The sequence below is a fragment of the Canis lupus genome, chromosome 6 (assembly GCF_011100685.1).
Source record: "Canis lupus familiaris isolate Mischka breed German Shepherd chromosome 6, alternate assembly UU_Cfam_GSD_1.0, whole genome shotgun sequence".
Lineage (NCBI taxonomy): Eukaryota > Metazoa > Chordata > Mammalia > Carnivora > Canidae > Canis > Canis lupus.
Genome location: NC_049227.1, coordinates 26,321,318 through 26,347,887, shown reverse-complemented (window position 1 = coordinate 26,347,887; position 26,570 = coordinate 26,321,318). Strand labels below are relative to the sequence as shown.

At 48.9% G+C, this 26,570-nt stretch overlaps 1 protein-coding gene across 1 annotated transcript; it reads right to left on the bottom strand.

Annotated features, from left to right (window-relative positions):
• Positions 1-5,756: 5,756 nt before the first annotated feature.
• On the bottom strand, positions 5,757-26,138 carry CLEC19A (C-type lectin domain containing 19A). The gene is made up of 5 exons (XM_038540248.1): positions 25,989-26,138; positions 16,499-16,664; positions 10,182-10,275; positions 7,293-7,425; positions 5,757-6,069 (listed from the first exon to the last, which is right to left on the bottom strand). The coding sequence occupies exons 1-5, from the start codon at positions 26,074-26,076 to the stop codon at positions 5,990-5,992; spliced, it is 561 nt and encodes a 186-aa protein (XP_038396176.1). The 5' UTR covers positions 26,077-26,138; the 3' UTR covers positions 5,757-5,989.
• Positions 26,139-26,570: the final 432 nt, after the last annotated feature.

Here is a 26,570-nt window from a genome sequence, read left to right as displayed (position 1 = left end):
CCTCTCCTCCCACCATGAAACTGAATGCTTCCTTACATAACAGGCCACTTGGTTATTCGAATGTAAGACTGTAGGCTCTCTCAGTATAGAGGAAAAAACAGCTTTTCCAGTGGCCCATCCTAGCTCCTGGAAGCCATAGGAGGAGGGAATGAGGCATAATTCTGCTTTTGATGTCTGTACATCAAGGGAGAGGAGAAGGGGTGATCTGGGCACAGGAGGTGGCCAAGACTGATGAACCTGTTAGGATCCAACCACTTTGGCACGTGTCCCAAGTTGAAATGCAGAGCTGCAGTAACTCAGGCATGACTGAGTGGGCCCCACGTGGGCAAAGTGCTCCGTGTCATTCACTGCACCAAGTGCCTGCACAGGGGGCTCTGTCTCAGGTGAGCAGACTGCTATCCTGATGCCAGGTTTCAGCAGAGGTGTGCACCTGCGTCCCCACCGGTGGTCTGGCAGTGGGGAAGGAGGATGACTCAGGATTGCTTGTGTTGCGGCAGTACACGAGCCAAGAGGACCAGGACCTGGGTGCTGCCCACGTGGGTTGAAAGGTTTCTTCCTTTGAGGAGATAAACTGGAATGAACATCACCCAGGGATATTGAAGTGTCACAGAAAGAAGGATCTGTGGCAACGAGGACATTCTTAAGTACACGCAACAGGTGCCGAGTCATCCTGGTTCAATACTAAATGGGCGGTGTCCTGTCCTTGGCCTAGCTGATGAAGTGGGCATGGGAGTACCAATCAGCATAATGACAGCAGATGTTTACTGAGTGTCTACTATGTGCCAGCCACTGTGTAAGCACTTTTCATTGAGCATCTCACTCTGTCCTCACAGCCTCATTCCCATTTGCATTTCCAAGTGGAAGCCTGGCGAGGTGAAGCAGCTTGCCCTGGGTTAGACCTTGCAAGTGCAGCGGCTGGGATCTCAGCCACGACTCTGACTCCAAGCTCACGATCCTCACCTTGAGGCTCAGCAGAGCCCCTGTAGTGGGCTTGTTGAGAGGACTGCAGCAGCTTCCATGGCTAAGGTCCCTGACAGTCAGTAGATTTTGTTTTTTTGTTTTTTGTTTTTTCAGTCAGTAGATTTTGGGAAGAAGTGCTGTTGCAGCCTAACCTGGATAGAAAAGAAAGCCCTGGATTCTTCTAACATGGCATATTTGTGAGGACTGGCTTCCTCAAGAGAATTCCCCAGCTGGTCCGAGCCTCCTTAAAAGGATGGATGCCTGGCTGTTGGCTCTGAAATTCACTTCAAAATAACAGGTTTGATTTCTCTGTTGTTGTTGTTTTGTTTTTTTTTAATATATTATTGTTATCCTTTGAATTGGGTAAACCACTTAACTATGCCCCTTGTGTTTATTTTGACAGCTAATAACAGCTCCTGATTCTCTTTTGCAGCCCTACAGAGAATATGCTACTTGTTACGAGCTGAGAATAGGAAGAAAAAACACTCCCTCCAAAGACTTTTCACGGGTGTGAGATGTGGTCTAGTCCTTCTCTGGGAAGACTGCCCTGAGGCTGCAGTTAGCTTTCTGTGTTCTCATCTTCCTTCCCAATTTGAAATATTTTTTATTTTTTTATTTTTTTAAAAGATTTTATGTATTTATTCACGAGAGACACAGAGGGAGAGAGGCAGAGACACAGGCAGAGGGAGAAACAGGCTCCACACAGGAAGCCGGATGTGGGACTCCATCCCGGGTCTCCAGGATCAGGCCCTGGGCTGAAGGCAGTGCTAAACCACTGAGCCACCTGGGCTGCCCACCAGTTTGAAATTTAGAGTTGGTTCCTCACTGCCTTCTGGTACTAGAGATATTTTTGTTGTTGTTGTTTTCAATATGGCTTCCATCAGCTCTTTTTTGACAAAACATACCTCCAATTCCTTTTGGAAAGCCACATGTCTTCAACTCTCAGGCTTGATTGCATGGATCCTGCAAGACTGATTGACTTAAGCAATCAATCTTTTCTCCTCCTGGCCATGATGATGGGTTGAATTGGCCAAACAACCCAGGTACAGCCAATGATATGATAAGAGATGGTTGCCAGGGCTTCTGAGAGACACCCCTCCTTCTCTTGAAGGATATGAGCTGTAGAATTAAACTGGCCATTTTTGTTTTCCCAAGTGGAGAGACTGGAGCTTCAGGATCAAGCCAACACCATGGCGGCAGAACAGGGAGACAAATATCTTTGACAATATCATTTAAGCCCCTGGATCGAGCTGCGACTGAAGCTAGATACTCTGGGCTTTTCAGCTTAATGAGTAAATCAAAGTCTTCTTGTGTTTAATGCCGTTTGGGTTGGGTTTTCTGTCACCAACAATCAAAACAGTCTCAGTGATGCACTTGCCTCTGAGGACTGGCAAGGGAGCAAAAGGAGCATCCATCTGCTAACTGGGGGCTCAGTCTGAAGGTGGGCCAATGTGTTGGCAAAAGTGCAGGTAAAGAGGGACTCTATACACTGCAGGTATGAATATAAATTAGAACGGACTTTTGGCGGGGGGGTGTCTCATTGTATTTGAGGTGTATGTGTTAATCTGGGTCCTCTGAGAAGCAGGCACCAGGATGGATTAACTGTGCAAGGATTTTATTGGAGGAAATGACTTTGTGAAACAAAATACGAAGAGAGCCAGGGAAGGCTGGGAGAGGTGTCAGCCTGTGATGCAAGTCTGGCCCCCCAGGGAAGGACAGAGGGTAGAGGTGTCCTAGACTGGCCTGTGGTCTAAGGCAAGTTCAGCAAGGCCATCTGGCGTCCCTGAGCCAAAGTCCACCAACAAAGGAATGCTGCCCCCTCCCTCCCCAGGAACAGGGCTGCTCAGTCATTGCCTGGGAGCAGCCTATAGGAAGTAAAGCCTCGGGGAAAACAAAACATGGATTTCAGCCACAAAAGCCAGGGCCCTCAGTCAATTATTTCCCTGGGAGTAGGAGGCCCTCAAGGTGAATTCTCATGGTGCTCACAGTACATATGCCCAGAAAACACTATCAAAAGGTCAATAGTGGCTAACTCTGGCTGGTGGGATTATGGGAGATACACATGAGGCACGCTGCATATGTTTTTGCAGTCTGCATGCACATTTTTGTAATAAAAAGTAATCCTATTTCTTAAATGTGCATACACTTTGAACTGGTAATTCCACTTCTAGGAATATATCCCCAGGAAAATAATTGAGGATGTATATACAGAGATGCTTATCACTGTGTTATCTGTAATAGGGAAAAATTAGATGCAGCTAAAAGATTAACAATAGAAGGAATGTTAAATACATTTTGATATGTCCGCATGCTGGGACTGTATGCTTCACTTACGACGATCCTATGGGTGATATATATTTATTATCTTGAGCGCCAGCCTCCCTGTCTGTCTCCCCATCTATCCACGTCTAGGTCTCTCTAAAAATATCTCTTGATTATTTCCACCCTTTCTTCCATGCATGCATGCATCCATCCATCTATCTGCCCGTCTATCTACCCATCCATCTACCCATCCATCCATCCATCCATGCATTCATGCATGCATCCACCCATCTACCCATCCATCCATTCATCTATCTGCCCATCTATCCACCCATCCATCTACCCATCCATTCCATCCATGCATGCATTCATGCATGCATCCACCCATCCTTCCACCTATCCACCCGTCCATCCATTCATCCATCTGCCCATCTATCCATCCATCCATCCACCCACCCATCTGCCCATCCATCCATCCATGCATCCATCACTTATCTATCTCCCCTGCTTTCCCCCCCACCCTCTCTCTCTCACTTTCTCTCTCATGGGTTATTCTCAGGCTTGGTTGCCTGGCTTCCCTGCCCACAGCATCTCAGCAGCAACAGTCTAGAAAAGATGGGAGATTCTGTGGGCTGTCAGAGACTGGCACACTGACACCCAGATATGATGACAGGCGACAAAAATACCTGAAGTAGATGAAGCGCACATGACCCTGAATCATCAAGAAAAGACTAATCTTGTTGAATATCATCTGTTTAGGGAAGCAGGGAAATGTATAACACTGTTTAGAAGATTCCTATTCAAAGTAGGAAAAAAAAAGAGTTAGTTGTGATGCTTGGGGAATGAGTTTTAGTTTTCAGGAAAAGTCACCTATGGAGAGCTCCTCGTTACCCAGAGCTTCCTGATAAATCACAGTCAGAGCTGGAGGGGAATGCATCTCCATTTTTCCAAGGAGAAAACTGACACTCAGAGAGGTTAAGTCACTTAAATGGGGTCACATGGTAAGTGGAAATGGTGGGATTTGAATCTATGTCTTTTTTTTTAAAGATATATTTTATTTATTATTTGAAAGAAGGGAGGAGGGGCTAAGGGAGAAGAGAGAGAGAGAGAGAATCCTAAGTAGGCTCCACGCTCAGCACAGAGCCCAACTTAGGGCTCGATCCCATGACCCTGATATCATGACCTGAGCTGAAATCAAGAGTTGGATGCTTAACAGACTGAGCCACCCAGGTGCTTTGAACTTATGTCTTTGTGATTCCAGTTGTGGTAACATGGAGCTGCCCCACTCAGATCCCCCTCCGGGGGAAGAGGGCAAAGAGCTCTTAGCTGTTAGCTCCTTCAGGGTCAGCATCAGCCCCGGAGAAGTAACATCCTTTCTGGGGAAACCTGTGTCACTGACTGAATGGCCTGGCCATCTCAGCCCCATGTGGTCTGCTCCGATGTCAATATTTCTCCTGGATCTCCCTGCCAGGCTGGCTGATAATTCACCAGGTCACATCTCAGGTCCACTTGTTCCTCTGCTTTCCTCTCACAGGTATTGGTTCCTAATAAATGACCTCTATGCCAAACTCTGTTTCAGCAACTGCTACCAGAAAACCCAGTCTAGAACCACTGATACTGAGAGTGGTCTGAAGAAGCAGGCAACAAGGCAGAGCTTAGGGGCAGGATGGCTTCCCTCTATGCTGGCAATTGGTAGTGGTGGGTAGAACCCAGACAGGCCCTGGCACAAGGTGGTTGTAACTCGATGGACTGAACTGGGAGGATGTACTGGGGGGCAGGGAATGCTGTAGGAGAGGCCATGTATCAGGCAGTCGATGAACAGAGAATACAGTACCCCTGAGCATAACTAGGTTGGATGGCTGTTGCTACAAGGCTTTGATGCTCTACAGAAGGATACTCATCAGCCAAGGACAAGTAACAGACCCTTGCTCTAGAAGTGAAAGCCAAGAAACCTCTTTGGTTGCAGACAAAGAAGCTGGCAGGAGGGCAGACCAAGCCCAGGACTGAGAGGGATCGAACTTCAAAGGCAGTTAAGCTCCTAAGCAAGGCTATGGTCAAGGCTTGACTATGGTCAAGGGCCCTAGTTGGGACCCTGACCCATGGGATGAGGTCATCTGGGTGGTACCCCCAAAGATGTTTCCACTTTGGGGGCCATTGTGAATAATGCTACTATGACCCTTCACCTTCGAATACCTGTCTTCAATACCATTGGGTATATACCCAGCATTGGAATTGCTGGGTCATATGGTAATTCTATGTTCAACTTTTTGAGGAACCACCATGTTGTTTTCCAGAATGGCTTCACCGTTTTATTCTCCCACTGGCAATGTATAGATTTGTTAATATTTTTGTTTTTCTTTGGGGAACCACCAACCTCTTTAGGCCCACGTGGTTCAGATGGTATTGACTCCCATCCCTTCCTGCCCAGAGATGTGCATCTAGGCAGGGCCTAGCCAACCAACATACACCAAAGTGGAATGCGCTGAGCCAGGCCAATGAAATTCAAGTCTGAATCTAGAACAACCTCGGACTTCTGTTTAGTTGGGGCAACAAACCTGCCGCCCCTTTTTATTTATCAAGCCAGTTTATCTTGTGTATCCTGTCACTTATGACCAAGTAACCACTCTGTATCATTAAAGCTTGCTTGCTTCAAATCTCTGCCTGGGAACTCTATCTCATCTGTGTTTCACATTATTGTTTCATCTACGTTACGTACAGCTACAAGATGGTGTTGGAGCTGGGCTCACTGTGAGGGGCCAAGACTGGATCAGTGAATGGTCAGAGAGGCGATCTTGCAGACAAAGGGGAACTTGTGGTTGCAGGTGTTATCATTCCAGGACCTCAGAGCTGTGATGGAAAGAAGCAGAGAATCTGGGTGAGGGTCCACCTACCACAGTAAAAGTCACCTCACCACCCCACTGGAGTAAAAGCCCTCTCCAGTGGCCTCACATCTGCTTTGGCACCCCTTTCTTGCTGATGCTTGATGAGGCTGCTGTCCAGCCTTTCTCTCTCATAAGGCTAGTCCTGACTTGCCACTGTGGATAGGGCAAGACAAACTTCACCCTGATACTTGGCCCAGCTCTGGCTCCCAGGCTCCAGCCTGGCCTCTAGGGTAGCAAGTCCCTGTTCCATACCTGCCTCTCCTGACCAGGAAAAGAAAAAGAGCACCCAGGGAGTAGCAGTTGAGTGCTTGAATCTGGACTTCAGTAGATCTTTGTTTGAAACCGCTTCACTACTTGCTGTGTGACCATGAGCAAATCACTGAACTTCTCTGAGCTTCCGTTTCTTCATCTGCCAAATGAGAATATTGATAGTTTTTACTTCTCAGGGTTGGTGTGAGGAGTAATGATACCCTTAATCCTGATGGCGGCGATTGCTAATACCGCATGCAAGCCATAGTGGCCACCTTATGTGCATTAGCTTCTTTCTTCTTCACAGCAACCCTGCAAGTTAAGTAGCATTAGCTCATTTTGCAGATGAAGACATCCAGGCACCAAGAGGTGAAGGCGTTCACTTTGGGCCCCCGAGATTAATAAGGGGTGGAGCCGGGGTTCCAGGCCAGCCCAGCTGTATCTCCTATAACCCCCAGATCTGCCCTGTGGGTAGGAACGCTTACTAAACCCATTTTACAGAAGGGCACACGGGATGTCCGAGAGCACACGTAATTCCCTGCAAGGACACAGAGCTGGAGAGCAGCAGGGCTGGGGCTCGAACCCTGGTGTGTATTCTTTTCACCACTTATACCTGCGTGCTTCTGCAGCCAGGCCTCGGTTCCAGTCCTCGGGAGCCTGGGCTAGGGTTGCACGTGGGTGCCCTGGCCAGCTGACACAGAAGCACCATCCTGTCCTTTGCTCCTTGTACAAGTGCTCCCCACCCTGGCCCCGCCCCTACCACTAATACCTTTTCATTCGGATCGCAGATTGCAGCCTGCATGTCAACCACGCACCGCCACGTACCGTTTAAACTGCATCCACCGTGGAGAAGGCCCCTGGTGCCCCCAGCAACCTAATTGGCTGCCCATGGCACCTCCCCAGCACCCCTGCAGGAGCCCTGCTCCCTGGGGCACCCACCGCTGCTGGGCCGGTACCATATCTGCACACAATCCTCCTCTTCGGGGTCCGCGTGGACGCCGTCATCTGGCTGGCTCCCGTCCCAGTAGCTGTAGTCATAGGAGGAGCCGTCTGTCCACTCAAACTGGCCTTCCTGGGCGGTCCCATCCCGAGTGGAGGAAGCAAGCCCACGAGAGAAAGATCTGGCATGAGAGCCAGCCCCAGCTGGGGAATGACACCCAACACCTCCCTATGGAGCAGGACAGAGGTCCTTGGTGGCTGTGAGATAGTGTTGTGCCACCACTGCCAGCTGCTGCTCAGTGAAGCCTTATCAGAGGCCACGCCAGGTGCTTTCACCTCGCTGTCCTCAAGGTGGGCACCCTCATCCCCATTTCACAGGTGAGGAAACCGAGATCGGAGTGGTCTAGCCAGCCAAAGTCGTACAGCTTCATAAAGCATTAGTGCTGGGATTTGAACCCAAGACCTTACCTACTACACTTTTTTTTTTTTTTTAATTTACCAGCAGACAGGGGTCACCCTTCATTTCTTTCCTTTTGTCCACAGAGGGTGTATTTTTCTTGCCCGACGTGGGACCGCTCTGTCCAATTACAAGAGAACGCCTGTCGGGAATTTGATTGGTGTTAAAATAAATGTGCAAATTAACTGTGGAGAGGACTACATCTTTGCAATGTTCTGGAACACAAGCCGTTTCTGCATTTATTCAAGTTCTTAGAAAAGTCTCCCCCGGAGCACTGATGATTGTGGAGGGGGCGATCACGGGCATGGCATGCGCCTCCCAGAGAGGTCAGAGCTTGTCCCTGCAGCTCTACCCACCTCTTCACTGCAATCTGGACAAGGGACCTTACCTCTCCGTGTCAGTTTCCGCACCGTTACCATGGGGCTGATGTCTGCCCCCAGAAAGGTCCTGGGGGACTGATGGGGTAAAGCCCATGGAGGACTTAGCTGGTACCCGGTTCCTGGTGCCCCAGCCCCGAAAAGAAAATTTAAAAAAACAAGCCCCTTTACTGTCCTATCATTCTTAAATGTTGTAATACAAGTTCCTTAAGCCCAGTTGAGTGTCTTCATCATCCCATTTCATTTCATATATATATTTTTAAAGGTTTATTTATTTACTTAAGCACTCTCTATGCCCAATGTGGGGCTTGAACTCATGACCTCAAGATCAAGAGTTGCACGCTCTTCTGACCGAGCCAGCCAGGCACCCTTATAATCCCACTTTATTTTAACATTTATTTATTTGAGAGACAGAGAGAGAGAGAGAGAGAGAGAGAGAGAGAGCACGCATGTGAGCATACACACACAAGTGGGGAGAGGGGCAGAGGGAGAAAGAGAATCTTCAAGTAGACCCCTCGATGAGCAGGGAGCCCAACCTGGGTCTCGATCTCACGACCCTGAGATCAGGACCTGATTCGAAACCAAGAGTCAGATGCTTAACCGACTGAGCTGCCCAACACCCCCCCAACCCACATAGTCCTATTTTAAAGTTACTATTACAAATAGAAATGTGGGTTGTTTTTTTTTTTAAATTACAACTTCTATATAGGTTCTTGCCAGATGAACTCTATGGATTTAAAAGATAGATCTCTATTGAGTTTGGCCACTATGGTTACTTTTGCTCCTTTGACAGCAGCTCTCACCAGCCTAATGAGCTGTGATAGTGTGCCAAGCATCAGGCTAAGCTCTATTACGTTTTTACATCAAGGCATTATTATCATTGTCCCAGTTTTGTATCTGAGGAAACTGAAGCCCAGAGAGGTAAAAAAAAAAAAAAAAAAAAAATTTGCCCCAAGTCATCTTACTGGCCACCAGTAAGTGACAGGACAGGAGCTGGAACTGGAGACCTGTGCCCCACAGTACTCTGGGGTGAGGCTGGCAGCACAGGTGCAGAAGAGAGACAGTATTCAGCTCACCCAGGGCAAGTATGGGGACACAGTGTCCCCGTGGAGTCTGCAGGGATATCACCAGCTATAAGGTCTGGCGCTGGCTATCCTTTTTGGCCCAACGCCTCACCATTAACCCATCGACCCCTGCCCCACTCTGCATCCCAGACTCGCTTGTCTTTAAGGTCCTTGAATGGGTCACGAGCGCTCACACTTCAGGCCTTTGGCCCATGCTATTCCCTCTACCTGCTTCTTCCTCTAGCTGACTCCTATGTATCCATTAGACACCAGCTTAAACGTCTCTCAACTAGGGGGCCGGGGTGGCCATGGAAGGACACTGCTGAGAGCTCCTTTAGGAGGACCGGCTACAGGGAACATAGCTGACTGACGGCCTGAACTCGCCTGCCCCCTTGGGTCCATCCCTGCCTTCACAGAGAGACCTGGCTTCCTCCAGGCTGTGCCCAGGCCCTGTCTCAGCAAATACTCGAGGGTGCGATGGCTCATTCCTGCCGGGTGCAGCACTCCTCTAATGGCCTTCTTGCCCGAGAGACAACTCAGGCAACTCCCCACTGGCCTAACCAAATCTTTCTCAGATCATATGCTGTGATCAGAGGCTCTTCCTCTCCGGCCTTCCTTCCCCTGCTCCCCTCACAGGTCTCAGACCCACATTTCTGTCTGCCTGGACACCTTCCCTGCCTCCTTTTTTTTTTTTTTTTATCCTCCAAGATCTTTCCCCACAGAAATCTCTTGCACATGTAATTACACGTTTGTGTATGACTTCTTGGGAACTCAAACCCAAACGGAGGCTTCTCTGACCATACTGTGTTCCCATCATATGCTCTTTTGCACCACTATATTCTAACTGGGACGTCTTGGTGTCTGATTTCTCTCTGTGTGTGGGGCACGTAGCAGTCACCTGGCATTTAGATGCCATGCGAAAGATTGGCTAAATCGAAGTGGCGTCTTGGCTGGAGCTTCCAAGAGGGCCTGATGGCTATTGCTTTCTTACCTGTCTATGATCATGAAGCCCTGTCCAGATGTCAGCTGGGATCCCAGGCACACAGCTGTTCACCAGGTCATATACAAAGACATTCTCTTCCCAGCTGCAAATGTGAGCAACGCCATTGCATGTTACTCCTTGCCTCTTTTCATAGGACAGAGTTGAAAATTGAAAGCAATCCTTGTTAACCTTCCTGGACCAACATCAATTGACGGTATGATGCAATCCTGCTCTTTCTTTAATTACATCACCCAGATGTGACTGTCTTTTCTTCTTCTTCTTTTTTTTTTTAAGATTTTATTTATTTATTCATGAGAGAGAGAGAGAGAGGCAGAGACACAGGCAGAGGGAGAAGCAGGCTCCACGCAGGGAGCCCTGACGCGGGACTCGATCCCGGGTCTCCAGGATCACACCCTGGGCTGAAGGTGGCGCTAAACTGCTGAGCCACCCAGGCTGCGTGACTGTCTTTCATAGGCACCCCTGGATTGGATTCATCCTGGTTCAAAGCAGATCTTAGCACTGCGATTCATCTTAAAAATTTAAATCTGCCTCCAAAACACAAGTGAACAAGCTGGAACATATTGACAATATCGTGAAGAGACAAAGAAAATATACTACATTATGCACATGAAATAATTTAAGACAAATCTCCACTAGACATTTTTGTTTTCTCTCAAAAGCCCTCCTTATGCAGCAAGTCTTTACTTATCATACTAATTTTTTTTTTCTCACATTCCATCTCCAAAATCTTTTGCTTTCCTGGAAAATTCAGCCCTGGGCTTGAACTTAGCAGAGCCCACTCAGCAAAACCAAAGTTCTTCAGTTAACAGTCCACTCTCCTTACAAAGTGTCTTTTCAGGCTGCTATATCTAAATGCCATCGACTAGATGGCTTTCCAACAACAGAACTCTATTTCTCCAGAACAGTTCTGGGGGCAAAAATCCAAGGTCAGGGTGTCAGCATGGTCAGGTGAGGGCCGTCTTCTGGGTCACAGACTTCTCACTGTATCCTCACATGGAGGAAGGGGTTAGGGGAGCTCTGTGGGGTCTCTTGCATGAGGTCACTAATCCCATTCATGAGGGCTTCACTCTCATGGCATAAGCACCTCCCAAAGGCCCCACCTCCTAATATGATCACACTGGGTGTTAGGATTTCAACATGCGAACCTGGCGGGGGGGGGGGGGGCACAAATATTCAAACCATAGCAGAAGGCATTGGGATCTTTTGGGAGATTCTTACCTCCTATTGCAAAGAGCTTATAAAATAATTCACCTAACAAAAGAAATCAGTGGAGGACACTGAAGGCAGTCTGCTGCCAAAAATAACAAAGAAATAGAGATGGATGGATGGAGAGATAGACATAGAGATTTTCATTTGATCATTAAAATGTTTTCTGTGCACTGTGCTTGTTTTGCACCCATGAACTCAGTGAATCCTCGCATCAAACTGGCACTCGGGCACAGAAATTATACTACTGGTTGCTTACTCCACAGCCATGTCTAATCCCTTTGCCTGTTGCCTGCAGAAGTTAGGCAAGCTAGATTTCACTTTCCAGCCTCCTTTAGAGCTAACGCTGGCCATAAAACCCAGTTTGGCCGATTGGATGTGAGGGGAAGTTTGTAAGGGACACTTTGGACATACTCTCCTTCCTGATAAACAGACACAGGCATCTGGAAAGGGCCCAGCTTCCACCACTGCCTTTCCTTCTTGGGTTGTAGTCATGTGGGCACATGGTACATGGGGTTGCTGCAGGAAGACCGTGGGGGGCGATGAAGGCTTACCCAGTGCTCTGACGTCAGCGAGCCTGGGAGATGCCATTGGCCAAGGTCAGGAGGTTGGACAAAGCAAGTGAAAGCACATGGCTGAACAAAAGCCACACCGCACTCACAGGGTTCCCAGACCCAGAGGCACAGATCCCACTGGACAGGGGATTCCTAGTTTTGGCTTCCACCTGGCATTAAAAGGTAAAGTTTGGTGTGATGAGGAAGTTATTATAAGGTAGTAATTATCAGCCTCGGACCTAACACCTAGCGAACAACTCACTTCAAAACAGGACTATGTGGATGGACCCTCTATGTTGCCACAAAGTATATCTGCTCTCATTGGCTTCATTGGAATGGCCACCCTCCAAAGGCTGCCATCTTGTCGAAAATGCCCACTATTGGATCGCCTTTGTCTTGAGCCATTGGTAGCAAATCAAAGCACCCATGTTTATTCTCCTTAATTTTGTGTTTGTGGAAGAAATTACTACTCCATTCCAGAAGCACTTAGACCCCTGGCCCTCAGCATCTTTCCTGACATGGTTCTCCAGGCAGTCACGTTCAGGGAGTTGCTTAGCAAATACTGTTATAAACTAAATCTTAGGGTCCCTCTCAAATTCATATGTTGAAACCTAACCCCCGATGTGATGGTATTAGGACGTGGGGACTTTGAGAGGTGATTGGATCGTGAGGGTGGAGCCCTCAGGAGTGAGATGAGGGGCCTGAAGAAAGAGATGCCAGAGAGCGCTGTCACCCCTTCCACCCTGTGAGGATGCAGCATGAAGATGGCCCATTTGTGAACCTCAGAGCGAGCTCTCACCAAGAACTCAGCTGTGCTGGCACCCTGATTTTAAACTTCCAGCCCCTGGAACTGGGAGAAATAAATTTCTGTTGTTTATCAGCCCCCCTGTCTGTAGTATTGTTGTAACAGCAGCCCGAATTGGAGGAAAGGGAGGGAAAAGAGGGTGAGCGAGGCAGGGCTTGCATGCCCTCGCAAAGATGAGCTGACATGGGACCGCTAAGTAAGAACTGACGCCCTGAGATGTCTAGGATTCTAACAAATGAAATCATTAACAGCTCCTACTATTGAGCACTCAGTCGAGCTAACTGTGGGAGAGCTTCACATGCTTGGTCTCCTTGGTCAGATGGTGTGAGGAGGACGAGGCGGAGCTAGGACTAGTCCAGGACTGTCTGACTCTAGTGCCCTTAGTGCATATAACATCTCCTCCCATGGGCTTCTCCAACTGGAACATCTGATGTTCCCATTCCTTAAGCTTCCTAAATTCTTCAAGGTCCTGGATCCAGGACCAGCTCTTCCAGGAAGTCTCCAGTGAGCCCCCGTAACCGCTCCTGGACCACCCGGAGCACACGTTTCTGACCTTCCAGGGGCAGGCTGGTTGGTTTAGTTCTCTATTTCTCATGGTCTGGTCTCTCCAAATGGGCCACAAGGACCACACAGACCAATAGCAAGTCTTACATCTATTTGACATTTCCTCTCATGCCATCAGCAGGCTCCATTCAATATCAATGTTCCAAGAGTGTGTGTTCTGACATGTGAATGATCCAATTTCTGGGGACAAAGTGATTTTCAGCTCAATGGGTCTTTGACCTTGGTCCTACCCAGCTGGGCAAGTGCTGGAATCCCCAAATGCCTCCCTCATTCACCGTGTGGCTACACTGACGGCCAAACATACGTTTTGAGGAGTCATCTGGTGGAGTGGCTGTCCAGTCACTTTTAGTGATTTTTGCCCTCTTTGTTCAACAACACCTGCTTGGGAAACTATTTCGATATTTTATTGCATTTCCCCCATATCTGGTCAAAATAACTGGAACAGAGAGAAGCCCAAGTTGCTACCATAAGTATCCAGGAGCACGGATTAGATGAACTTAATTCAATCGAACAAAGATGGAAATTATTAGGTAAGCAGAAAGTATGAGGGTCTGAAGCTTCAATCAGATGCTCCACGGACATAAGCTGATTGTGTGTTTAATTATGAAAGAAAAAAATTTAAAAACCATGGAGAAAACACCAGAAATACAGAATCGGGTTGTGTCTCAGAGACAAGATATAATTAGGGATTTTACAATGGTGTCTGGCTTTCTGCAAACTGAATTCCATGTATAATAGCTGAATGAATTGTTCAGGTTTAACTTTCCTACGTGTTTGCAAGAAAGTTTTATATGGCCAAATGGAAAACAACCTGTAAAGGAGAAGGAAGGGAGAGAATGTTAGTATGAGAAAGGCAAGGAGGGGCACTGGCAGTTGAGAAGACAGGAAGAAGGTAAGTAGAGGCAGAAAAGAGCAGGAATTGGGTCGGGGGTTGCCAGAAGCATCCAGATTTGCCTGGAACCCTTTCTGGTGCCTGGCTAACCAAGGTTAAGGTTATAAGCACCATGAGCAAGGTGAGCTGCCCTTCCTGTGGGCTGGCTAGAGGGAAACCTTCATTTGGGTTTTTGGTTTGTTTGTTTTTTTAAGAAAGAGAGTGCTCTGGGGTGGAGGGGCGGAGGAAGAGGGAGACACAGAATCTCAAGCAGGCTCCATGCTGACATGGGACTTGAATCCATGACCCTGAGATCAAGACCTGAGCTGAAATCAAGAGTTGGACACTTAACCGACTGAGCCACCCAGGTGCCCCTGAAATCGTTTTAGAATTTACTTTTTATCACATGTATTTCATTTTCCTCCATAGTCTCGTAATTTTTTTAAAAAAGATTTTATTTATTTATCTGAGAGAAAGAGATAGAGCATGGGGGGAGGAGTGGGAGAAGCAGACACCCCATTGAGTAGGGAGCCCAATGCGGGGCTGGATCCCAGGACCCCGGGATCCTGACCTGAGCTGAAGGCAGGTGCTCAACTGACTGAGTCCCTGAGGCACCCCCAGGCTCGAAATTTTTGAGAGTTTCTTTGACTCATCCTTGTAAGTGCCAGTCCTGTGCTCTGTTCTATATCACAGAGGATTTGCCCTGAAGACCACTTTTCCCAGGTTTTCTTGTCAGCTGCCCGGCAAGTAGTTGGAGGCATGGATAAGGATGGGAGGGAGAGAGAAACCAGGGTATGTGTCTCCCTCTCTGCCTTGGGAGTCGCTGGCAGGGGCTGCCTCACCTGGGTGGCTCCAGCTCCCCTAAGACTAGTTTGCCCTGGGGCACCTGGGTGGCTCAATCAGTTAAGCATGTGTGCCTTCAGCTCAGGTCATGATCTTGGGGTCTTGGGATTGAGTCCCACCTTGGTCTCCCAGCTCAGCAGGGAGCCTGCTTCTCCCTCTCCCCCCTGCTCCTGCTCTCTCTCTCTCTCTCTCTCTCTGACTCTCTCAAATAAATAAATACAATCTAAAAAAAAAAAAAAGAAGAAGAAAAAAGACTAGTTTGCCTTCCCCTTAGAGGTGGGATTGGCTTCCCTCCTTCCTGCCGTTGTGAATCTCTGGTCTGCCTCACTGCTGCCTCTTTCAGTTCTTAGATTCCATCACTTATGCGTGTTAAATTCTCTGTTTTTCATATTTGTAGTGGTTCCTCTTCTCCTGAAGATCTGACTGCCTCCCTATATTCTTGAGCACCCCTGAGATTACAGGGGGAGCTCTCCATATCTGTTGGATGAAACCATGGAGGATTTGCTTAAAAATTAAGATACCTGACCCCTTCTCTGTTTTTAACAAAATTCGGTGACTCTAAAGCATAAAGCACCAACTGTCTTTCTGAGATTCTTGAGAAACAGAAGCAGGGTTGTGAAGCTGTGGTTGGGGTACCATTGGAACGTAGCACTCTTGGCTTCAAGGAACCCACAGGTCGGCGAGGACGTCTGATGTGAAAACAGGTCATAATGGGGTGATGAAAGAAAATGCTCTGGGAGAGGCAGGCAATGAGTGCAATTAGGATGCCAGAGTTGGGGTGACTTCGGTGAAGAGATGAGCCTTGAAGGCTGAGGAGGTATTTACTGGGGAATGGCAATTCCCAGCAGAGGGAACAGAATATGCAAAAGTATGGAAGAGTAAAAGGGCTGGACCAGACTGGAGAACTTGGAGATGGTCAGTGTGGCTGGGACTTATAAGGGAGACACAGACGAATGTGGAAGGAGGCCTCGGTGGGTGGGCTACGGAATTTGGCTATTTGGGTTCAAATCCCAGCTCCACCACTTTATAGGTAGGTAACTTTGAGCAAGTCACCGTCTTGGAGGATCACATTCCGTGTCTGTACAATGAAGATCCCTACCTAATATGGTTTGAGAGAGAGCTTCAACATGATGATGTCTATAAACACCCAACAAATAAGTGTCAGTTATCATTCCTTATATCATATTCTTTGCATGTATTTATGTGAGTTTTTCACAGGGTCAAGCCCCCTTGTGCCGTAGTGTGGGCCACAGCACAAAATCAGCACTTATGAAGATGGATCCTACAGCATGCCATTTGCTACCCAAGCTAAATGCTTTGCCTTCTACTGTTCCAATGAGAATTCAGGCTAGATCAAATTAGCTAGAATTACCAAAGAGAAACACCAGTGAGAAATGCATTTCTCACTCCCCTTTCCAAAGGGGGTGCTCAGTCGGGCTGTGGGGGACAGATGTCCACTCACCTGTGGATGGAGGCCAGTTTGGCGGACTTCCTGCCGATGGAGAACTCAGAACAGTAGAAGTCAGCCTCAGCCCAAGTCTTATTGAGAGGGAAAAATCTGTAGCAGTGGCCTTTGAACTCCATCCAGAACAGGGGGCAGAGGGAAGCCCGGGGCAGCTCCGGCATGGCTGTGGGCAGAAAGAACACAGACTGGCGGGAGGGTTGGCAGTGTGCAAACAAGGTTTGCAAACAGCTTCTGACACCTTTTCAAGAATGAAAATAAAACATGGCCCATTATGATAAGTCAAATTCCATGCCTGAGGTCCAAAGAACACAAGCATACCCAAAATTTACCAAATGACAAAAGTAATATATGCTCATGATAGAACACCTGGAAAATGTTACTGCTCTAGTGTATTTTTCTTCATGTCCTGCTTGAATGCAGTGATTTGTAAAAATTCAATTATTATATTGTACTCTACATACCTGTCAATATTCTGAATCCCAAAAGTGAGAATATATTTCCCCCATGTCATTATATAAATTTTTTTTGTAAACATTGTTTTTAAATAGCTCTTGAATACTCCACTGAATGCCCCCCCCCCTAGAGTTTATTTAATCATCCCCTTAATTTGTGGATAATCAGACTGGTTCCCCTCTTTAAAAACAATTACACCGAATGCTGAGACGAACAGCCCTTGTGCATCAAGCTTTTTCAGCATTTCTGGTGATTTTCTGAGGAGGGATTTTTAAGGCTTTGATACAATTTGCTAAATTGCCTCCTGAAAGCAATTTATACTCCCCAGTAATGCCTGAGAGTGCCCACCTCACAGGGCCCTTGCCAGCACTCCATGTTATCACTTTCATGGCAATCTTTGCAAATTTTATAAGCAAAAAATACTATCTTGTTTCAATTTGCAATTCCGGGCTCTCTGGTGACGGCGGAGATTTTTCCAGGTGTTTACTGACAAACGACAGCTCATCAAACTATTTCTATCTGGAGCCCATCAAACCACTGGAGTTCAAGATGTGTTCCTAATTCTGAAAAAAGCACACAAGGGAAAACCCATGATTGGGGCAATAAAGTTTTCCCAAGTGTTGGCCTCCCTTGAAGGCCTCTTAGGAGATACTCTTTTTGGAAACCACAACTCAAGATGACTCGTTAGGGGTTGGAGGGCATGCCTAGAACCTTCCTTGAACAAAGTGAGGTGGCTCACCCATGGCAGTGGGCAATGGTGAAATCTGTTGGACTGGGATCTGGGGGCCCGAGTCCCAGCCACCAGCTCTGCCTGACGTGTCTTGTGACAATGGCACATTTCCTCCCTTCTCAGCTGTCAAACTGGCTGGTCTTTGGGGTCCCTTTTTGCGGTCACCTAAGGATGTGGGGTCTTCGCCTTTCAAGCCACTGTAACAGCTGGCTGAGCTCCTGAATAATTAAGTAGTGGACAACAATTATGGAGCATTTGTGATGTGCCAAACACATACAGGGAAACTGAGGCTTAGGTTAAGTGACTTGCCCAAGGTCATCCTGCAGATAGGGATTTGAACTCAGCCTCCTGACACCAAAGTCTTGATCTGAAAGTCCGCAGGATGCTTCACCATGGGCAATTAACAGGGCTGAGAATGGTTGACAGTCTTTTAGCATCTACTTCATGAGGTAGCCAGATAAATTCGCAGAATGCATGGCATATATGGATTGCCCTGTGATAGTATGATTATTAATGATAAGCTCAGGTTTCACAACCAGGGTTAATGGGGCTTCCTGAATCCCCTGAAATTAAATGCAAAATCAAAAGTGCGTGTGTGCGCATGTGCTCATGCTTCTACCTCTGTGCATTTATTTGGGGGAAAGAAAGAGTCAGTGGTTTTAATCAAGGGGGCTATGCTAAGTGCTTCCCATCACCACCAGAGCCACTGGCCTTTCTCATTTGACCAGAACCGGCCTGTCCCCCATCCCAGGCAGCTGTGTCAGTCCTGGCTACGTCCCCTTACAGTGCTGGGTGTTGCTGAGCTCTTTGTGGGGACTTTGTGGCACTAACCTTTTATCTAGTAGAGAGACAGCAATAATCAAATGAAAGGGGCTGGAAGGGGAAAGGAGGAGACAAAGGCCCGAGCTCCCCTCTCCCTGAGGCCCAAGGGCTTCTCCTGGGCCCTAAAATCTGGTGGATATTTTTAATCAAGTCTCTCCAGGGGAAAACAAGCTCCCTCCTCCACACTGCTAGTTCCTTTGACTTTTTCCACTGAACAAACGGTGGTTATGGATGCCTGGAGTGAAGCACACCAGAAAATGGGGCTGTGACAGGTCACTACTCAATTACTCCCTTTCCACTGGGCAGGCAAAGGCCTTTAATTAGCAGAGTCTGGTAGGCAAACAGGCATGAGTTTGCCCTGGGACGATAAGGAACTCCACCCTGCCTGGTATCCCTGCACCCCCTTTGCCTCTGGGATTTGTGAAACGGAGAACAGAAGGATCCCAGAGGTCTCTCATCAGCCTGAACCCCAAAGTAGCCTGTACTAATCCGGGTCTCCCTCCTGAAGGGATCTCTCTACGTTTATGGCTTTTACAGATAAGGATGGCAATGTGATAAACAGGACCAACACTGCCCAGCTTTCTTCTGACTCACACATTGTGTCAAGCTCTTTGTACCCATTGATTCATGTAGTGCCCACACATCCTACAAGGTAGGTACCACAATCACTCCCACTTTACAGAGGAAGAAACCAAACGACAGAGAGATTGAATAACTTGCCCAAGATCACACAGCTCCTTTTTTTTTTTTTTTTTTTTTTTTGATCACACAGCTCCTAAGGGGCAGAGGTGGTTTTTAAAGCCAGGCTGTGTGGCTCCAGATCTAATTTAGGGATTCCTGCTCCATTTTTTCTTCTTTTAAAAAAGATTTTATTTATTTATTTATTTGAAAGAGAGAGAGAGCATGAGCAGGAGGAGGGGAGAAGGGTAGAGGGATGATAACCTGAGCAGAAGGCAGAAGGCAGATGCCTAACCGACTGAGTCACCCAGGTGCCCGGGTTTCCTGCTGCATTTAAGCCCATTTCCTTTTGTCTCAATCTTGATGGTCTGGTCCTTCATTCATTCATTCTCTTTTTCATTCAACAATTCCTGTTGAGCACCTACCTGGGCTCAGGCAGCTAGTTGGCTACATGCTGGAGATATGGTGGCTTCTGAACTCTTGGGTCTTACAGTCTAATGGAGATTGACTTTAAGAAAAATTAGCACAGGGCTGTCTGGGTAGCTCGTTGGTTAAGTGTCTGCCTTCGGCTCAGGTCATGATCTTGGGGTCCTGGGATCGAGCCCCATGTCATGTTGGGCTCCCTGCTCAGCAGGGAGTCTGCTTCTTCCTTTCCTTCTGCCTGCTGCTCCCCCTGCTTGTCCTCTCTCTGTCTCTGTCTCCGTCAAATAAATAAATAAAATCTTAAAAAAAAAAAACAAAAAGAAAAAGAAGTACAGATATAAAATGTCATTAATATGTTATTTGTGGATGTGTGTCCTGCGAGCAAAAACTTGAGGGAGCAGCCCCCTAATTATTGTGGAAGCTGGTTGTTTGTTTGCCCCCTTTTCCTCCCTAGTTGAACTGGGGGCCGCCACATCCCTCTCTTCAAGGAGCCTGTGGGTGATTACGACAGAGTCCCCTTTCCAGATGGGGGAATTTCAGGGTGTTGTCACAGGAGCACCTAAAAGGGGCATAGACGGATTTGGAGATCTGGGAGTCCTCCTGGAGGGGATGATGTGTCATCTGAGACCTGAAAGATAGGAGTCAGAGAAAATGTTTCAGGTGCTCGGACACAGGAGGTGCAAAGGCTCGGAGGTATGAGAGAATGGAACCTTTGGAGAACATTTGCAAATGGCTCAGCCTTGCTGGGAATCTGAGGAGGGTGGGAAGGCAAGAGATGAGGCCAGAGGTGACAGAGGGAGGGTGGAGGGATAGAGAGGGGAAGAGATGCACAAAGGAGCTTGTTGCTCTGGAAACCAGGAGGCCAAACTGCAAGGTCTTTTACTTCAATTAGCAGCACTAAAGGCCACCAAGGTCTCTCAGCTGGGGTGGGAGTCAAAGTCTTTAGGAGCTCTGAGCTTATGAAGAAAAAAGCACACACCAGTGGAGTTCAGGGCTCATTTTTCCCCCCTCTCTCTCTTTTTAAAAGAATAAATTGTCACCTTCCCACTCAATCTGGCTGCTCGCTCCCCTGGCCCCAATCCAGCCGCCTACAAATGCACTACCCTGCCGCCTCCTGCCCAGATCAGCCTTGAGAGCCGGCCAGGAGAGGAGGTGAGGAAGGCTCTGGGGTCCACATCCCAGCCCCCACCCCACTCCCACGACAGGGGCCCAGATTCCAGGAGGCAGGAGGAAGTGCTTAACCTTCCTAGAAGGTGGCCCCTGGGAGGGCTCTGTTGCCCTCACCGCCTTTGCTTCCTGCTGCCTCCCTGACTACATGTCCCACTATCAGGCCGTCCTCCTCACCCGTGAGGCTTGGCTCTGGTTGTCAGAACCGGGGGTCCTGGGCCTCTCATGCCTAAGCTTTGCTTTCCCTTCTCTGGGTCACCCTTGTGGCCACATGATACAGAGGGAAAAAGCACTGGGTGACTTCTTGTATTGTCCAAAGAGTGGCCAATCATTCGGTGGTGAGTTTGTAACTGCTGAGACCAGCCTAGGAGGGCACCAGTATCCCCATTTCACAGCTGAGGAAACTGAGTCTCAGAGAGGTTAAGTTACTTACTCCCACAGCTGGCAAGTGGTGCTATCAGGGTGAGCTCAGAAATCCTTAAACAAAGGGCGCCTGGGTGGCTCAGTCAGTTAAGAGTCTGCCTTTGGCTCAGGTCAGGATCCCAGGGTTCTGGGATCGAGGCTCTGCATCCAGCTCCCTGCTCAGCAGGAAGTCTGCTCCTCCTCCTCCTCTCCCCTCCCGTCTCCCCCTCCTCTTGCTCTCTCTCTAATAAATAAATAAATCTTAAAAAAAAAAGAGAAAGAAATCCCTAAGCACTTCCAGAAAACATCTTTTTTTCTGCCCTTGGTTTTCTCATTTGCAAGACAGATATATTAAACACCAAATTTAACAGTGTCATGGACTGAATGCTTGTGTCTCTCCCTCTTCAAATTCATATGTTGAAGCTCTAATCCCATGTCTTTGGAAGTGGGGCGTTTGGGAGGCCAGTCGAGTTAGATGGGGTCATGGGGGGGCACTCATGATAGGACAGGTGCTCCTATAAGAAGAGAAAGAGGGGCCCCTGGGTGGCTCAGTTGGTTGAGCGTCGGCCTTCGGCTCAGGTCATGATCCCAGAGTCCCAGGGTTGAGTCCCAGGTTCAAGTCCCAGGGTCGAGTGCCTGAGTTCCAGGTCTGGCTCCCTGCTCCGTGGGGAGCCAGCTTCTCCCTCTGCCCCTCCCCCTGCTCTCTCTCTCTCAAATAAATACAATTTTTTTAAAAAAGAAGAGAAAGGAGAGAGACCAGAGTACCCCCCGCACCTCCATGCACCCCCTCCCTGCCACCACCACCTCTCTCTCTGCCAGGTGAGGACACAGCACAGTGGCCATCCGAGGGCCGAGTACTCACCAGGAGCCAAGTTGCTCAGGATCTTCATTTTGGACCTCCCAGGCTCCAGAACTGTGAGAGATAAATTCCTACTGTTCAGGCCTCCCAGTCTATGGTATTTTCACTATACATTATAGCAGCCTGAGCTGACTAAGACCAAAAAAGTTAATCAAGCAAATAATTCAATGTCTCCTGGGTTCCTATTCAGCTTTGGGGTCTGTGCCCTCACAGTCTCACCGTCTGGGGAGAGGAACCAGGGGCAAGGCCACGAGTCATGCTACCCTAAGGCGCGTTCCAGCGATATGCAGACTCCTTGTGCCCATAGAGGAGGCCTGGGGAGTGGGTCAGTGTCCGCGGGGCACTCTGGGTTCTGGATCTATGATCCAGGCCCCAGGGTGTATTCTAGAAAGTGGGGACATCAGGTTGCTCAGACCTCTATGCTCCAGCTTGGACTCTCGAGTCCAGCAGGCCCCCGTTGGACACTCAGCTCTCCGTGCCTCTGTTTTCTCATCTCTAAAATGGACACGATGATGACGCCTACTTCACAGGGCAGCCACGGCCCGGCTCGTAGTGGGCATTCCAGAAAGCACTGGATATTACTAGAGCAGAGACAGCCTGGGCCCCGGAACCTGCCCACAGCAGGGAGTGCAATGCCAGGTTCCTGGAGGGAAGGACAGGCCTGATGCCTCGCCTACCCCCGAAGCCCTGCAGAAGCAGCACCCCCACATACCCCCCCACCCTGGCTTCAAACGCGCCTTGCCGAGCCAGGCACGGAAACTTGACGGTAATGGTTGAAGAGCCCTAATAGCAAATATTTATGCCGCTTTTACAACGTGCCAGGCTCTCTTCTAAAGAGCTCTACACTCATTAATCCACTTGAACAATGTGATCGAAGCCAGGTTTGGAGGAAAGGGTTTGGGAAAAGGCTGTAGTCCGGCTAAACCCTCCCAAGTCTCTCAGAAGCATCTAAAGGGATTTCTTTCCAAAGCAAATCCAGAAGTATGGCTGAGTCGCACTAGGTGCATGTATTTGCATGTTCATGGAAAGTCGGGAGCCGTGGGATGAGTGATGAAATGACTGATGCTCTGTCCTGCTTTGCACAGAAAGGCTGAGATCCGGGGAGGAAGACGACTGGGCCCATTCTCTATAAGGAGGGCTCCTGGCTGTGCACTCACCTTTGTGGTTGGCAAGGCCCACCATGACCCTAGGGAAGCCCTCCCTGGTCCACATCAACGTGCACACTCTTGCTCACTCTCTCTCTCTCTCTCACACACACACACACACACACATGCTTACACTCACACACTCCCTTCTGGGTTGAAGTCATTTTCATCTAGAAGATCTGTTGCTCCGGCTCCAACTAGGCTTTCTGCTGGGCTGGGAACCTGGAGAGCAAGAGAACCACCACTTGGACGGAGGATGACCTTGGCAGGGTCACTGGCCTCCACAGGCCTCAGTTTCTACAACTGTAACATGGGAGGGGTGGGCTGACCGGAATTCCAAGCTGTGTCTCCTGACCATTTCTATCACATCACCAACAGCTGGAGCAGCAGAAGAGCTGGCAGTAATAACTCATGTGCTAAGCACTTCCTCTGCAGGATCTCACTGAAGATCCCCAAAACATTTAGTAGGCGCCATTATGATCCCCAGTTTCCAGGCGAGGAAACCTGATGCTCAGAAAGAGGTGTCACAGGAACAGGCTAGTGAGAGAGACTTCCCACCTGTTCCACTTGCAGACTCAGCCTCTGGCCCTTCCCACACACCCCGGACGGAAAGGCAAGGCTGTGGGATGTATGAGGCAGACCTCAAGGATATTTTGTCCACCTTCTCCCCTGCTTGCCCATTGCATGGATGAGGAGACTGAGGCCCAACAGCAAGGATGCAGAGTTACTGTGAGGGACTGAATTTCTGTGTCTCCTCCTACCTACTTCATATGCTAGAGTGTTAACCCCCCATGTGATGGTGTTTGGAAGGGGGGGTCTTTGGCGGGTAATTAGGGTTAGATGAGGTCATGGGGAGGCCACCATGATGGGATTAGTGTCCTTATAGGAAGAGGAAGAGAGGCCTGAGTGTGCACGTGCCCTTTCTCTCTCTGCCATGTGAGGACACAAGGAAGGTGGCCATCAGCAAACGAGCAAGAGAGCCCTCACCAGGGCACAGAATCAAGCAGCACCTCGACTCCCCAGCCTCTGAACTGTGAGAAATGATTTCCTGTTGTCAAAGCCACCCAGTCTGTGGACTTAGTGATGGCAGCCCGAGCGAAGACAGACACTCAGAGAGTTTATGACAGAAGCTGAGTCCCTAACGCTTGCCCAAATGAACAAAGACTGCCACTCATCTGCCACCATCAGGGAAGGAGCCCAGGTACATCTGAATTTCAGACAACAGATCATTTTAAGCTTATGTCCCCGGCAATATTTGAGACATGCTTATACTAAAAGATGATTGTTTATCTGAAATTCAGATGTACCCGGGCATCAGGTATTTTATCTGACACCTCTATCACCCCACTGTTTAAATTCACCCCAGCTCAGTAACAGCCCAGGAGTGGGGTCTTATGGGAATCTTATGAATATTTCATTATTAGATGCGCTTTAATAGGGATCCAAATAGTATCCCTGTCATAGACTTATTGTGGAGGTTAAATAAATCAAATCCATATACAAGGAGATCCCTGGGTGGCTTAGCAGTTTAGCACCACCTTCAGCCCAGGGTATGATCCTGGGGTCCCAAGATCGAGTCCCGCATCCGGCTCCCTGCATGGAGCCTGCTTCTCCCTCTGCCTGTGTCTCTGCCTCTCTCTCTCTGTCTGTGTGTCTCTCATGAGTAAATAAATAAAATCTTTAAAAACAAAAACCAAAAAACAAATCCATATACCAAAAGTGCTTAAAACAATGCCTGGCACCTAGTGAGGGCTATGTAAATCCCAATTGGTTATAGGTATTCTTATTATTTTAGATATTTTAAACAATGTTTGGGAAGAACCCACAGGGTGGAGGTGACAGGCAAGATCCTCAGTCCAGAGCAGACTGAAGGATTCACGAATCTTCCCACCCAGACAGGTCCCTCAGAGTGAGCACCCGGGTCTCCACATGGCAAAGAGGAAGAAAGTGAACTCATTTGAAGCCCTGAGTCTTTCAAGTGGGACCATGGGGGGCAGAGGGGGGGGCACATGCCAGAGGCTGACAAGTCCTATTTGCAGGGGACACAGAAAACCCACAGAAGTGGGCCACGGAGCAGTGACCTCCAGGGAGGCCATGAGAGGGACAGCTGTGTCCCCTTGCATGCCCAGCCTGTGGTGGCACAGCAGCAGGTTTGAAAGGTCCCTGGGAACAGCTGTCACAGTCAGGGTGGGGGTGGGGGGTACCCAGATCCAAATCCCTATCCAAAATACCCTTTTCAGACCTTCCTGTGGTGCCAAGCTCCAAGCCTGAAGCACTTCCCCACTTTATCTCCCTCCCTGTGCAGAGTAGCCCCAAAGGGTGCCACTCTGACCTCCATTTTCCCAAGGAAGCTGAGCTCAGAGAGGTTAAGACATTTGGGTGAAGTCACACAGTTTTTAAGATGCAAAACTAGGATTTAAAATCAGGACTCTCGGGGCGCCTGGGTGGCTCAATCGGTTAAGCGTCTGCCTTCACCTCGGTCATGATCCCGGGGTCCTGGGATGGAGCTCCATGTGGGGCTCCCTACTCCGCAGGGAATATGCTTCTCCCTCTCCCTCTGCCCTTCCCCCTGCTGTGCACTCTCTTTCTCTCAAATAAATACATAAAATATTTTTTAAAAAATAAATTAAATCAAGACTCCATGTCTGAGCCTGGGACAAAGCCCCCCGAGTGGGGGACGGGGAGCCGGGGGTGCTCCCACCACTCCCCTCTGCCCAGCGGGCCTGCAGAGCCAGCCAGGCCTCACCGACAGAATCAGGTGTCCGTGAGGTGCCCTCTCCACCTGCTCAGGCCTGGCCCCGTGCTCACCTGGGCTGATACTGATGTCCGTCTGTGGAAAGGCCTGTGCACACAGGAGGGCCAGGGAGGCCGCGGCCCATGACCCCCACCTTTGCATCCTGAGCCCCGAGGAAGCCACCTTCAGGCCTGAGTGGAGGAGACGGGCCCTGTCACAGGAGCTCTCTTGGGAGCAGGCGAGAATTGCTGAGCTCAGGCCACTGGGCTAGACCCCAGTCTCCTCCTCCTCCCCTCCCATCTCTCCTCCCTCCTCTCTGCACCGCTGGAGACGCTCAGGCTCAGAGGGACAGCCTGAGAGCTGCCCTGCTCCGCCAAGAGAAACTACCGCCCTGCCTCGGAGCCGCTGCGTGGCTTTGGGCGTGGGTTCGCTTCTCTGAGACTCAGTTTTCTCCTCTGTGAGATGGGAGAGTAACAGAGCTTGCATCCTGTCTGTCACAGGAGATAAAGCATCTGGGGCTCCCTCGGAGGAAATACATAGCAGAAGGTAAAAAGAGAGGTCGGAGGGGCCTGCGTGCTTGGGCTCAGCTCGTCCCCACCTCACACTGGCCCTGAAGGCAAATGTTTGAACACTGCTTGCCTAGGTTGTGGCAAGGA